The 15,316-nt window shown below is 48.5% G+C and overlaps 1 protein-coding gene across 12 annotated transcripts in view; it reads right to left on the bottom strand.

Moving 5' to 3' along the window:
• Nucleotides 1-8,701: 8,701 nt before the first annotated feature.
• Adck1 (aarF domain containing kinase 1) overlaps nt 8,702-15,316 on the bottom strand; it is a 159,886-nt gene continuing 153,271 nt past the window's right edge. For 10 of the 12 annotated variants that reach the window (XM_031357310.1, XM_031357309.1, XM_031357312.1 and 7 more), the window contains 4 exons: nt 14,479-14,628; nt 13,142-13,339; nt 10,685-10,878; nt 9,237-9,408 (listed from right to left, as the gene is read on the bottom strand). In XM_031357310.1, the coding sequence (XP_031213170.1) occupies nt 9,237-9,408; nt 10,685-10,878; nt 13,142-13,339; nt 14,479-14,628 (714 nt within the window). Of the gene's footprint in view, nt 9,409-10,684; nt 10,879-13,141; nt 13,340-14,478; nt 14,629-15,316 lie in introns of all 12 variants that reach the window. The other 2 variants (XM_031357316.1, XM_031357315.1) reach the window with 1 other exon arrangement.

The raw sequence follows: 15,316 nt of genomic DNA, 5'->3' as shown, positions 1-15,316 counted from the left end.
CTGGCTGGGGGTAGGGGCTGCAAGGGGTATGACATAAGAGGAGACAAAGCCTGAGACCTGGTCCTGGCATTTATGCAAATGGCTAATGATAAATCTATTCACTAAAACACCAAGCCAATGAATGCATGTCCTTTGATTATAATGAAATTCTGAGATACTCTGGCCCCACAGAGATGATCTCAAGGCCTCCTTCCTGGTTGGGTGGTGCCAACAGGAACTATTGGTCAAAATTCCTTTCTCTCCCAATATTCTAAGACCCACCTACTACAACTCCCTTCAACAAGAGCCAAAGCCAGTTCCCGTCCAAAGCTCCAGGCCTTCAAGGCAGTATCACCTCTAACTAACCCAGCTTCTCCCAACCAGGACACAGGCCCTAAGGCCAAGGCAAGTGTAGACAGCCATGTGTAAATGAACCTTTGACTCTGCTGTCTTGGGGTGGAAGGGCCTGAGAGGAAGCCATCACGAGCCTTGTCGTCTGGGGACAACAATACAGGAACAACTGAGGGGTGAATGACTGGAATGAAGAAGAGGGTCAGAGGGACTGAGACAGGACAGGTCAGAAGGGGAGCAGTAGTCTAGGGAAGTCCCCACAGAAGGCAGGACTTGAGACTTGTCACAAAAGCAGGGAGAAAAGGGCTTGAACCTATCCAAAAAACAGCATCTGATCATGGATCTCAGGTGAGCCTACTACCATCTGGGAAGGCCAACACGGACCTTTTATGGATCTCTAAACAATGACACAGGCAGACAGGTGACATCAGACATTGTGGACTGAGGAATGGTGGGAGGCAGTCACACATAACCCCAAGTTCCCACACTCACACAGAGTTTACCTAGGTCCTATGAACTAGCCAGCCTTGTCCACAGCAGTAGGGCGAAGAGTACCTGTGGGAGTCTGTCCTTGTCCTAACTGTTCCCAAGGATGTCTGTATCAAATAATGCAGTGATTAAGGAACCAACTACTGCCAGTCTCTGGGGATCACCTGTGTAGACACCAGCAAGCAAAATCAATAGGAAAAATTAAGCCAAATGGCCTGTTGTAACTCCTTTCCCCTCAATCTGGGTTATTAGAAAAAAAGAGACATAGCCAGCATACAAAGTTGGCATCCAATGCAACAAGGGTCACAAATGATATGTAAAGCATTCAGTCCATACCCCAGAATCAGCAGCAGCAATGACAGTAAGAATGTGTGGCCATTAACTGCCTGCTCTTGCTCAGCTCTCTTCAGAGTGCCCAACCTGTAGATTCATGTTCTATCCATGTACAGGGGCTCACCTCTAGACTTCTCTGGGCTATTGCCTTCCAACGAAGATCTAGGCCCCCTAGGAAAATGATCAGGACTTCTTCCCTCCAAAAACCAGTAAGGAACTTAAAGCAAGTTATATAGAATAACAAAGTATCAGACTGCAGCTGGCAGGCTGCAGTTGTTGGTTCATATATTTGAAGACTAAAGGGAGGATCTGACCTGCAGGAATGGGAGGACCTAGGAGCTACTGGAGCTAGGGCCCATGGGAAGTGGTCATTCCCCATAGCTCCCAATAAAGTCTGCTCAGAAACATCACTGGTAATAGAAGCCATCCGTGGCCAGGGCGTGGTTGTACGTCTACCTCCATGCCCTGAGCAGGAGCCAGTGCTCTTGTAAAGATGGGTATCTGTGAAAGCAGCAGGGCTCCTGGGAGACAAGCTGCCAGGGCTGAGCTGTACTCCACCGGGTTTATAGCATTGCTTTTCCTTGTCGCCTTTGGCAGCTCTGTTCACAGTCACTACAACCTGTCAAGAAGAGCACCTGGGGACAGCAGCTGCCAGGCCACAGCAGGGAAGCTGCAGCTCAGAGACCTGGTGTGGTGACAAGAAAACTAAGAAAACTGGGCTGACCTCTGGCTGCCTGACCCAGGACGGTAAGGCTGGCCACTACCAGAGACTCGGAGCCAGACCGAAGAAGAAAGGACTAGAGGCTACTCAAGGCATCAGAACTCACTCAGCTCCTTCAAATCTCCTGAATGGATGTGGTTTCCCTCCTAATCGCTTTACATTCTGGTTACCCCCTCCCTGAATTCTTGAGATGGAGGGAAAGAATTAGAAAAATCACAGCTACTTCTCATCCTAAAAAATAATAATTGCACTTCTGATACTAACTCTCCTTTTGAGAATTTTCTGGAAGGGTGTATCCTGGCCTGCGGTTGTTCCAAGAGGCCTGGCTTCCAAGAGCCAAAATGCATAGGTGAGAAATAACACTCAAGGGATACCCTCACACAGCTGTACCCTGGGCAAGTGCCCAGCATGCCCATCCTGGAGAGGCCTTGGAAAGCAGAGAGGGCTTCACCTCCAGCAGCATGGGAAGGATCAAGCTCAGATCAAGCTGTGTACTCCAGTGGAGGAAAACAGGAAGTCCAAGGAATGTCATACAACCAAGGGCTGAGTGGTACCCCCTAGACTATGTAGAATTGTTACATAAGTCGAATGCACACAGAGGGAACATGTGATCAATGCTCACTCAGTATTAGCTGTTATTATTATCTTTATTGCTTTTTTAAAAAAAGTTTTTATTGACTGCTAAGTCTCCTACTAGGAATAACACTAGCTTAGTCCTATCAGTTATCCGTACCGTGGAAGTTAGAGCATTACTGCTCTTGGTAAGGTCCTCAAAGGTGTCCGCAAATGGTACCCTATGGTCAGAACACTTTGTGGATATGATTCTGTGAAGGCTTCTGTCAGAGGGAGATTATTCTGAGTTAGTCAGACGGCTCCAGTATTCATTATAACAGTCTTTCTGGAGAGAACTGGAGGATCGGAGAAGCGTGGTAATAGAGGCAAGGTCGAAGCGATACAGCCACAAGCAGAGGATGCAGACAGCCTCCATGACTATAAAAGACCAAGTAACATATTCCCTTCATTCTACTCCTGACCAATGTGTGGTTTCAGACTTCTGGCATCTAGAGCTAGGAGAAACTGAAGCTATTATGTGTATGATGTGTATGATGCTCCTAAGTTCACAGGAATTCATGATAGCAGCTAAACAAACCAACCACAACTAAGACAATCTGCCAGGATGTTTGAGATCTAACAAGGATCTCCTGGTGCTGACCACAAACCACAGGCTTAGGGACATCTGAATAACAGATATGGGGTTCTCCTAAAAGCCTCTAAAAGCCTCCTACTCCCATTTTACATAACGGGTATATATCTTGTGTCTACTCCAGTAAATGGCCATGGTCCCAACCACAACCCAGTAAAAACCAATCACCTCTCTGTCTCTCTTAACAGGTCCCCTTCCAGGTGGAACCTGAGCCCTTTCCCAGAGGAATCCTTCTACCTTGTATAACCTGTGTAATGAGCTTTACATCTCTGAGTTCACAGTGCAGCACTGGTCTGACAGGCACAAGGTTCTGACATGAGGCTGCCCGGCATTTGGCAGAGAATGGTCAGTGCCTATGTTCGCTGAGGCTGCCATGTCTAGCAGCCACAGACGTGTTGCTTCAAACAACGAATTGATTTCTCACAGTTCCGAATGCTGGGAGGAAGCATTGCTGAGGCCCAGTGACAGCTCTCTCCCTGTGAACAACTGCCATCTCACCATCTCACATCCCCTCTGGGTAGGTAGACAGGGAGCTCTGATATCTCTTCCTCATCTTGTTAGAATACAAGTCCTATAGGACTAGACCCTTTACATTTTTGTTTAGATTGAGTTAATCCCTTAAAGGCCCAACTATCAAATAGTCCCACTGAGGTTAAGGGTTCAACTTAAGAATCAGAAGGAGAGACATAATTCAGTCCATAGCAATATGCCAATAAGATAACGTACTGTGCTCAGTTGTCTTAAGGTCATAAAATAGCTGCTCCAGACCCAGACATCCCAAACCACATAGCAGCCTCCCATGCTGAAAGAAGAGGCAGCACATATAAATCATGGATTTTTTTTTAACATTTTCTAAGGAAAAAAATTGCCACTTTCCTTAGATTCCCCTTCAACACTCATGTCATGAGCCAACCTAGCTTCAAGGGAAGCTGGGCGAGTAAGATCTCAGCTTTTAATCTCTTTCATATTTAAATTTTTTGATATATTTATTTTATGAGTGACATATTTATACATGTTTTGCCTGCATGTATATATGTGTACCAGTGTTCCTGGTGTCCGTGGAGGTCAGAAGATGGCACTGGATCTTCTGAGACTGAAGTTATTGACAGTTGTTAACCACCATGTAGGCGCTAGGACTCATCAAGAACAAATGATTCACAGGAGTTAATAGTAATTATTGGGCATTTCCTGGGTGGCTTTCTTCTCCAAGGATACTCTATCATTTATATAATCTGACTCTCAGTATTTATAAGAGGTATGCATTATTTTCTCCACTTCTTTCTGTTTTGTTTTGTTTTGTTTTGTTGAGATAGGGTTTCTCTGTGTAGCCCTGTCGGTCCTAGAACTCATTCTGTAGGCAGGCTGGCATCAAAATCAGAGACCTGTCCCTTGTGCTGGGATTAAAGGTGTGTGCCCCTACTACACCTACACCTAGCTATAGCTCTACTTCTCTAACTGAAAACCAGTGGCCCAGAGAGTCTGATTTACTTGTCCAAGATCATATTGGCAATATAGGCTAAACACATGGAAATCAGACATGAACTTGGGCCAACTTCTACCCTTGCTCTTATCCTTGACCTTCAGTACTACCCTACTACATCTGTATCTCTAGATGGTACAGCCATGGTCTGTGGATATTTATAGGCAACTGGTGTGCACAGGCTTGCTTAGGGCAGGGGAGGAGCAACAGGCTAAATAGCCCTGACAACTGAGCTGTGCCTTCTAGAAGCTCTATGAGGGCAGAAACAGATCCCTTGCTTTGGCCCCTATTTGCCAACTTGGTGAACGGCTTCTTGTCCACCCAATGTCTGCCTTGAAGAGAAGAAAGTGTCTATTGCTAGCATCCCTCTGACCCTCCCTCTCTACCATCACTCAGTAGGCCAAGAGACAGGCCCACCAGTAGCCTCCATCATTCATGACCAGCTGAGCTTGATACAGCTGGCCACAGCCTAGGTGAGACTTTCATTTGTCCCTGCTAGAGGGGCAAGCACTGAGAAGTGGCTACCAGGTCGAATCCACCTTGCCTGACTGGCCTATAGCTCCCTTAGGAAGCTCACAGGTCATTCTATTCTAAAAGTGTTAATATGCCTGAACAACATAACTCCCAGCCCTGAGTCTGCCTCTTGAGGAGGAAGGTGGTTAATGTTTAGGGTTTTGATGATGCTCTGTTCACTGGCCAGTACAATCAGGGGTGGCTAGAGAGTTAACTTGTGGTTAATGTAGTCATTCAAACCACAATACCATTTGATTACCTTGTGCTCACTGCCTTACTAGTCTCTTGAAATTTTTTTGATTTGGGAAGAGCATCTGCCTGGTACCCAGAAATGATGAGCTCAAAAGCTGTGCCTTCCTCCTCCAGAAGAATCTGGATACGAGACTAAAGCAGGGGTCCCAACCCCAGCTTGGGAGCTTCACAGAGCTATGTTACACTCACATTGTGCTCCCATGGTAGGATGGGATAAAGAGTGTATTTTTTTTCCTGGTGGGCACCTAATCTAAACCCCTCAACAAAGTCTAGTCATGAAAAAGCAAACACCAAACAGAGCCATTCTACAAAGTCCCTAGCCAGTACTCTTCCTGAGAGTCAAAGTGTCAGAGTACAAAAGGATCTGAGAGACTGGGCTGTTACAGATCCAGACTCTGAGGAGCTGGGGTACTCCTCAGAGAGGAGTATAAATGTCATCATAGTCCAGACCGGATCCACAGCACAGGGAGGACCCTGGCAGGAATCTGACTGGGTCGGTACCACCTGTACCTGGGTCACTAACACTGTACTGAGGTGAATGATCATCTCATTAATCAAGGCAGCCTGGTCATGTGAGATGTTAACATGAGAGATGGCAAAGGTGGTGAGTTGCTGGAAATCTACAATTATTTCAGAATAAAAAAAAAATTAACAAATTTGGGAAAGTGTTTGGCCTGTGTTTAAACCAACTTACTCAGAATCTCAGGCACACAAGGCTCTCCAGAGGTTCTGCTGTGCAGGGAGCGCTGAGAGTCATCGAGGTGGAACCAGAGAAGTAAGCGTGCATCAGAATACCCTGGAAGAATTCTTAAAGCGAATGGTTGCCTCAGGTCAAGGTTTGCTTCAGTGAGTCTGAACAGGGACCTGAGAGTCTATATCCCTAACAAGTTCCCAGGTGATAGACAGCTGGCTGTCCTGGGTAACCCCCTCCCCAAAAAAACCCACTATTCTCAATCCTTGCAACACAGTGTGGTCCCTGGTTAAGCAAAACTACAGTCCCATGGAGACTGATTACCATCAGAGCGTCTTGGGCCCCACCCAGGCTCACAGAGGCAAAATTCAAGATTTAATAGGACCCCAAGTGGCTGGTTTACACAGGAAAATCTATAGAAAGATCATGCATGGTGCAGGGAGGAGTTGGAAAGGCAAGGCTCAGAGGTGTGTGTGGGGGGGGTGGAGACACCCACCACTGTGCTAGTCTCAGCAGCCTGATCCTTCTCTAAGAGAGAAATATGGGAAGAAATGTCAGAGCTCTGCACCTAGAAACAGACAGAGCTGGAGGGAAGTGCTCATGATCCCTGCAGCCTTGGTGGGTGATAGCAACTGGGCCCAGAGGGGAGGCAGGCTGGTGCTGAGCTGCCATAGCATCTCTAGGAGCAGCCAGGCCTGACCTGAAGGCAGTGACCCTGGAAAAAGGCAGTAGCGGCGCAGCCCAGGGCTCCCACTGCCTCGTCTCAAGGCTGAGTCCTGCTTTCATCAGCTAAAGACAGCCTGAGCCTTGAGTGGGGCAGAGGAGAGGTGGGGGATAGAAGGAAAAGGAAGGTAGGAAAATGTGGGAAGGGAGCAGCAGAGGCAGTGGGTTGCCAACCACGGCTGCAGGGGCCTCCCTCAGTTCACAAAGCAGGAACAGTAGCACCTGGTCATTTGGTGTTCAAGATCGCCTGATAAACATGTGCCCTCCCATATGGCCAAGGCAGCCCACGTCCCCACTGCCGAGAACACGCCACACTCTAGTTTTATTCATTCTGCTGGTTCTGAACTTGCAGGTCACACTCCGGCTCGAAGTCCAGCTCTTGCTCCAGCCACAGTTGCCACTATCATCACCCTTCTCACAGGTGTCTGCACTAAGAGCTGCCACAAGCCTCCCATGAGCTCCCCTCCTTGGAATCTGCTTGGGGGCCTCTTAGAGCAGCTCTGTCTTTCTAGGGGTATCCCTGTGCAGTAGCAAGAAGGCCCCTATAGCTAGCCTGTAGTGGCTGACCAGCTCTGATCCTGCTGTAGAAAAGACATGCTGTGGCTATCAACCTGGCCATCCTTGATGCACCTCCTGTGAGCCGGTGGACGCATATGCAGCTTTTCAAAATGAGTTCAAACTCCCTGAAAACCACAAAGTCTGCCAAGACTCCCAATATGTGTATGCTTACAGAGCACTATCCAAAGGCCAGGGCATCTGTGTACTGGGTAAGTATAGGCACTCTGCTCAAGCACACAAGACAACTCAAGGAGCACGCATAGTCTGTCTACAGTGCTGTAGGAAGCCACCCATAAGTATCATCCTACTCCTAGATTTTCAAACTTCCCTGTACTTCCAATTCTGTTTTCACCTTTCCTATGCCTGGAAACTGTTCTGGGTATCAGACCTGGAGGCAACATGCTGATGTTTTAAATCCCAGAGTAAGCCAACCATTACATCCAAAGTGAAAAGAGACCATTATCTTAAACAGAAAGGACATTTATATTTACATCAGTGGCTGTAAAAAAAACACCATAAAATAGAATATGCAGCATGTATCCTCATGATTAATAACGGAGCTTGCAAATTATTCTCCCGGGTCCCTGGGTACATCCAAGTGGTCACCAAGAACAATTAATTCTTTCAGAAAATAAAAGAATGCAGATAGTCTCTGTTCACTAGAAAATCTGCTTGTATCATTAAAAGAGAGAACAGAAATAAGGTTCAGATTTTCTGATCAAATAGTTATCCATCTGCAAGCATGGATGATCGTGGAGGTAAGGTCTTCCGTATGTGGGGTTTCAGGGACCCCCAGACTATGCATACACACATAGGAGCAAACAATGGGCTTGGGAGATGAGAATGCTGGCGGGGAAAGACTAGACACAGAATTTGATCAGGTTACATGAATGAATCAGATGGGTACAGCCATGGTGACAGTGGTCTCATCAGGAAGGTTGGCGTCTCCAAAGGCCTGGAAGGACCTAGTACAATCCTAGACCTGAGACTCAGGTTGCCAACTAATAACCAGAGAGCAAGTCCTGACCTGACCAGTTGAATGAGGCAGGTGCCTCAGTCATAGGAAACATGTAGGAGTCTGCCTCTGCCTCTAGTTCTAAGCTTCAGGCTCCAACCAAGGTCTGTGATGTAGACGCAGGAGACATCTCTAAGAAGCAGGATATGGCCCTGTGGCAGCAGGAGTTTTACAGCCTGCATGGCTTCTGGGGGCAAGTTATCAGGATACATGGTATTGAAGTCTACTGTGACCCATGCAGATTTGCTCCCGACCTAGCATATAAGTTCTATAACCAAACCAGACTTTGCTCTCCTAGGCCTCTCTGAGAAACCTAGGGTTTCCCCAAGGAAGCAGCTAGCAAGAGCAACTGAAAGTCTAAATGGAGCCATTGACTCAGAAGGGACAGCCTCTGCAACCTTGAAAGGGTTTATTACAATAAACAATACATATAATACATACAACACTGAAGGTGTGTCACCATGGCAGTATGAACCCACAGCTGTATCATTCCCTCTCAGATGCAGCCTTCCTCCCTGAGCTGGGACACCTTTGTGAGTGAGACGGCAAGAATATAAAGTCTGTTCTCAGCAAGTTCTAAGACTCCACTTATTCCCTCCAAGTTAAACATGCCCCGGGACACCTGTGGTTGGTCCATTCTCACAATCCTCACAAAAGTAGGGATGACCAAGTCAATGGCACATACCAGAGATGGGAGAGGGGTTGCCTTCTCCCCTCCCTAGACAAAAGCAGCTCACTCTCCAGGACCCCAAGACAAGGCCACCACAAGGCAGGAACTCCAGTGGCAGAGCTTGATGGTGCCATGGATAACCACTCTGGGACCACAGGCCAACCCTAGGCAGATATGGGTCAGTGAGTAGTCCCAGTGTGAAGGAAAGAATGAAGTATGGAAAGACACTAGGAAGGGGCAGGGAAAGACAGTCACATTCAGTGTGGAGCCCGTGTCAGCCAGCCCAGGAGAGCGGAGACCCAGCAAGCTAGCTTCAAGGCCTTCACTCGAAGCAGAAGTTCATGAAGGTTGATCTGCCACAGGCTAAAGGCCTCACTGAAAGATATCTGAGTCCTTCTGAAGAATGAGCCAGCATCCCTCTTCCTGTGCCTACAGAAGGGTGAGAAAGAAGGAGGGGAGAAAAGAAACATGTGAGAAACTCCAGCACAGAACCATGGAGAAAAATCAAAGATGGCAGGTGGCCTGGCCAATTCGACAGCTCCCTGGCCCTGGAGACCACTTGGTTACCCAACCATACCACTGCCCAGTCAGGGGCCAGAGGGTCTTAAATATCCCAAAGAAGATTTTCAAAGAGGAAAACTAACAATGCATCCGATTCCCTCACTCAGTAGAACTTCCAGTAGTTTCTCTTTCTACTGCAAAACATTCCTGAGGATAGGAATCCTCGGAGGTCAGGTGACTGGGGAGGCTGAGCACTTTGTCTACCCAGCCCAGTCTCTCTGTACCCAAAACAAGACCTGGTAAAAACTGGAATTTATAATAATGGCCTCTTGTTAAGTTTGAGGCCAGGAGCTAACTAAGCCACAAAAGTCTCTCTCTCACACACACACATATATAGCTACTGTAAAAGAAATGACAAGCCCCCTATTGTGAATCTACAGACTCCTAATACACTCCCCAGGTGCCTGGATCTCAGGAGATTCACAGAATCCAGAATTCTCATTTCCCCAAGGACGTCTATAAGCCCAGGTTACCAGCTTCCAAGATACCAGAGGGCACATCCTCCTCAACTCAATGTGTCCCTCTTCCCTCACATCCTCAGGGTCACACATCCTTTTAGGAAATGTGGCCCTCCCACCTCCAAACCCCAGCAACCTAACACTCAGGAACAACCTGGATAGGTCCAGCTGTGGAGGACTGGTCAACCATATGGTGCAAAGCCTCCCTCTTCCTCTTAAGCCTGTAGGAAGGGCTTCCCAGTCTGCTACACAGACCTGAACTCTCCTTAGAGCCCCAGCCATGCTCACTGCCTGGGCTGGTCCTAGGAGCCACAGGACCAGTTAGAAACAGGGTCATATTGGGGCTTTCTGACCACAAGTCCAGGGGACATCTGGATACGTTGAGATATTTGGAAATCAGCTTCAAATTTTCTTAAGGGAAAGAGTCATCTGAGGAGCTGGACTGGGAGGATGAGATCCCAGATGCTCTCATTTGGCAAAGCGCAGGCATTTTAGGCCCCCCAAAGACACTCTCTCAAGGCATCTGCTATCACTGCAGTCCATTTTGCCCCTAGGATTCCCTGAAGAGAGATCTAGAGCTTGAGAAGTCAAGATGAGGTCCTAAAGATTGAATGGTGGGGAAAGCAGAGTCTATGGTATAGTCCCTAGAACTGAATGAGAGGTAGCCAAGATGGGAGCACACTTACTCAGCCAGCGCCCTGATACAACACCGAGACATGTTGAGGAAGGAACTGGCGCTGGAGCGTGTGCCCAGCGTGGTCTCAATGCTGCGGAGTAGATCATTGGTCTTCAGGATGAGCAGCATCTGGCGAGGCACATGGTTAAGGAGCTGGCTGATCTCAGGCAGGTAGCAGGCCGCATTATCTCGAATCTCTGAGTCCTAATAGCAGCAAGGGGACATGAGAATGGCACATGAAGATTAGGGTGCCAGGAGTATGGGTAGCCTGTGACCAAGAGAATACAAATAAGCTCCAGGTAGGAGTTTCTAGCACAGCTGTTTTGGTACCCTGTAGAGAACCCAGCCCCCCAAAGAAAAGAAAAGCATTGGGGCCCTGTGGCCTGACCACTCAGATGGGAGGTCCCCGCCTGGCTCCCAGGAAAGCCCTGGAAACAGCAGTAGTGTACACTGAGAAAGGTCAAAGGGCTCTCCAAGGTGTCTTTATTGGACACCAACTTCAAGTCAGGACCGGAAGAAGCACTACCAACTAACCAAGCCCAGCCCAATACAGTCCATGGACAGAACCCTCAGGTCCCACCCAAGCCTTGTACTATGCCCTGTGCTCTACCACAGCCTGGGTCCTGATTGTGGGGGTGTGCCCAATAGCCAGCTCCCCTCTCCTTATGTTAAAGCCATCTCAATTCTGTTTATCTGGCCCTTTGGGTCATGCTCTTAAGGAACCAAGAGCTACTTGCTAGCCACGAGTTACTGGAATCTTCTTCATTCTCAGCCAGTGGTAGCTCAGAGCACTTATTTCCTTCCTCAGTGACTGGCTCACGGCACCTCAGTCAACAGAAAGCTCTTAAGACAATAGGTCTGAGCACCTCCTAGCTTGCCAAGGGCTTCACTTCCTCCTCTTTCCACAGCACATAAAGCCCTGTGTGGGGTTCAATAAGCCCATCATCCCCAACGCCACATCAAATTCTTTTGCCCTGGGCCTTAGTGTGCCAACAGTGCATCCATCAGGGGCTCCTGACGGCAGTGCCTTCTGGGTCCTTCACATCTCAGCTCAAATGTCAACTAGGCAGGCCCCCAACCCCTTTCTCACATCATCTTATTTGTCCTGCCCTCAGACCCTCCCCTCTCCAGAGACACCTGTAACCTGCAATTATCCCACTTGCCTGTTAGGCTCAGTTGTTTACTGTCTGTCTCTATCAACCAAAGTGTAAATTACACAAAAGGCCTGTCTTGTCTGTTGGTCACAGGATCCTTGAAACATGCTCAGGGGCCAGCTAAAGCAAATGTTTATTGGATGAATGAACTCAGGGAACTGTGAGTAGGCACTTTGTATGCATTGGTGGTGAGACAGAAAGAATAGATCCTACTATCTCTAGACTGTCCCTCTTTTAGGATGCACTTTAAGGCTGTAGAGCCTGGAACATTAAGTGCTCATCACTGCCACTAGGCATTCTGGAGAAATATGTCCATTGAAGAAAAACAGAGCCAATAATTGGTGAGAGATGGATTCTTTTGTTTTGTTTTGTTTTGTTTTGTTTTTGAGACAAGGTGTCTCTGTATAGCCCTGGCTATCCTGGAACTCACTCTGTAGACCAGGCTAGCCTCGAACTCAGAGATCCTCCTGCCTCTGCCTCCCAAGTGCTGGGATAAAGGCATGCACTACCACTGCCTGGCTGAGAGGTAGATTCTTTAAGATATTAAGACTCTAGATCCAGTCTTTACTAGAGGTGCCTACAAAGCAGCTTACAGGGAATGACTCTGAAGCCCTTGATGTGAACACCCAAGGTCACAAATGAGAAAGCCGGGGTCCTGGAAGCAGCACCCAGCCTTTCCAACATCATGAGTAGGGTCTCATCTCTACCTACAGTGAGCAGAGGCCTCAGTGGGGCCTGAGTCCGCCCAGCACTGAGAAACAAGCAAATAAACCCCCATGATCCTTGGCAGACAAATACAAGTGGACAGGAATATGAGGAGGAGAAGCTCCCTAACGTCTCTGTCCAGTCCAGACAGTCCAAGTCCATGAACGAGGTGGGAAAAGTAAAGAGGCTGCTTCACTTGGACAGGGCTGTTTGCATATGGAGAGGAAGTGAAGGCTCCCCCTGACATGAAGCCAGAGAGGACCTAGGCACAGCAAACAGTGCCCAGTGGGTGGAAGTGCAGGGGCTGCAGGAGTATGATAGCCCCCGGGAGGTGCTGGAGGAAACCTGGCATCTCACCAGACTACCAGGGTCTGGGATTTTTAAGCCACAAGCCTTATTTCTATTCCAGGATGGTCCCAGGAGACAGAATAGGCTATCCTTCCCCTACCTTCCTCACTCCGGTGCTGTAGTTTCTGCTCTCCTCCCTACTCCTCACCCTATATGGCACCAATATAGCCCTCCCTACAGAGACACATGGCCCACCAATCATGAACCTTAGACACTGGGTTGGAAGAGGTTCCCCACATACCTGGGAGAGGGCTACCTACCTCAGTAGCAGAGACTGGAGCTTGCCCAATGCCCCGTTTGACTGAGTCCCAGGACCGGGCTGTCAGCATACAGGCAAACAGTGGGTAGAGGTCTGCAGCTCCCAGGCGCTGGCTGTACTGTTTCACCCTGTCCATGTCAGTCCAGATCAGAGACTGCCACAGATGGCAGTAGTCCAGGCGGAACTCCTCCGTGAGAACCTGTAGCCAGGGCAATACAGGCAGCAACTGGGTCTCTCTTGGCCCAAGGCCTGAGCCCCAGACTAGTGTCGGCCACTACACCGGAGACAAGGAGCTCATGGCTCTCCAACAGTCAGTCAGTCATGCCAAGGGCCCAAGTTCAAAGTTAAGAGAGCTTAAATATCATAAATCTGAAATTTCTGGGACCAGAAATGCTCTAGATTTCAGTCTCTCTCAGATTTGCATATACATAATATCTTGGGGCTGGATCACACATCTAAGCATGAAATCCATTTGTTTCATACATGCTTTACACACGTGGCCCAAAGGTAGTTTTGCACAATGTATTTAGCAATTTTGTGCATGAAACAAAGTTATGTTGCATAGAATTTTCTGTGTGCCACAGCACTCAGAAGCTTCAAGCCCTGGGAGTGTAGAGTGTTTTGATTAGGGTTACTCAAGCCTGAAACGGCAAGCCTTGGTCCTAACTGGCAGAGACTGCTAACTCCCCTCCAAAAGCTATATTGTCATCTCCTTTTTAGGTATAGGCTACTTCTCTGGCTTCCAACAAACACAGATGCAGTCCTATACCTCAACAGTGACTGAAGGGGTGGAGCAAAAAACCCACATCCTGCAAAGCTCTCCCACAGGTCTCCAAGGCTCCCCTCTGCTATCACTGCCTATGAGTCCACGAGAGAACCCTCTGGACTCCATCTACTATACCCAATGGTTTGTATATGCTTGGCCCACAGAGTGACACTTTTAGTAGGTATGGCCTTGTTGGAGTAGGTGTGTCACTGTGGGCGTGGGCTTTAAGACCCTCATCCTAGCTGCCTGGAAGTAAGTAGCAGCCTTCAGACGAAGATGTAGAACTCTCAGTTCCTCCTGCACCATGCCTGTCTGGATGTTGCCATGTTCCCACTTTGATAATGGACTGAACCTCTGAACCTGTAAGCCAGCCCCAATTAAATGTTGTACTTCCTAAGAGTTGCCTTGGTCATGATGTCTATGCACAGCAGTAAAACCCTAACTAAGACACCAAGCCAATGTGAACAAGGTGACCCTCCCTCCCCTGCTACCTCAGCTCTCTGCCTCTGCGCTGCAGGGTTTCTGGAGAACATCAGTGGACGCCAACCCTAGTAAGGAGAATTTTCTCCTACCTGGTAAAGCCCATGGTCCAAGAGGGCAATCTCAGCCTTGCCCGTATCAGGACGCTTCCGCACCAGCACGTTGCCTGGGTGGGGGTCACAGTGCACGAAGCCATTGACAAAGATCATCTCACTGTACATCTTGCCCAGGAGGCAGGAGATCTGAAAGAGAAGCGACCAGGAGGGAGTTCTGCCCTGCCCATACATGCTCCAGGAGCTTCTCCCATCTCTTAATCTAGTTACTCTCAAGGGATGACAGGAGCCATTGGGCCTGACCATAGGAGAGGATGGAGTCCTCATATCTAAGAGAGAAGCTCAGCTCCAATCCAAGCACACATTAGAACCACTTGGAACTCAGACATGTTGGGACGGCCCTAGCCACCAGTGTTTTCTGAGTTCCCAGGGTGATCTCCTACATACAAGGGAGACAGAAGATTGGCTGCTTCTCCATTTCCTAATGGCTGTCAGTCAGTCTTCACCTCCCACACTGCCCTGCCCACATCTGTCTCCTCTCTGCTCTTTGATCAGCCCCTCTTCACTCTTTCCCAAAGGTGAGAGAGTGGGTGGTGGGAACAGTCCCACCCACTCCTTTGAAGAGCAGGGCAGGGTTAGGAACAGGTGATACACACAATGCCTCTCCTCTGTAGCTGCCCTGCTGCCAGGCCAGGCCTAGACAGACCCAGAGTCCGGGACCCGCTCCCCTATCCCCATCCCCCAGAGCCAATGCTAATCTGATTTATGATGTCTGTGGAGAAGAAAGACACTAGAGAGGCCATTTAAATCATCCTGTCAGTCCTGCGAGCCCTGCCGAGGCAGCCTTCTTATCTCTACTCCCTTTTTTTTTTTTTTT

Source organism: Mastomys coucha, unplaced genomic scaffold, assembly GCF_008632895.1.
Source record: "Mastomys coucha isolate ucsf_1 unplaced genomic scaffold, UCSF_Mcou_1 pScaffold6, whole genome shotgun sequence".
NCBI lineage: Eukaryota > Metazoa > Chordata > Mammalia > Rodentia > Muridae > Mastomys > Mastomys coucha.
Note: the sequence above shows the minus strand (reverse complement) of the source record. Positions and strands in the feature narration are given on the sequence as shown.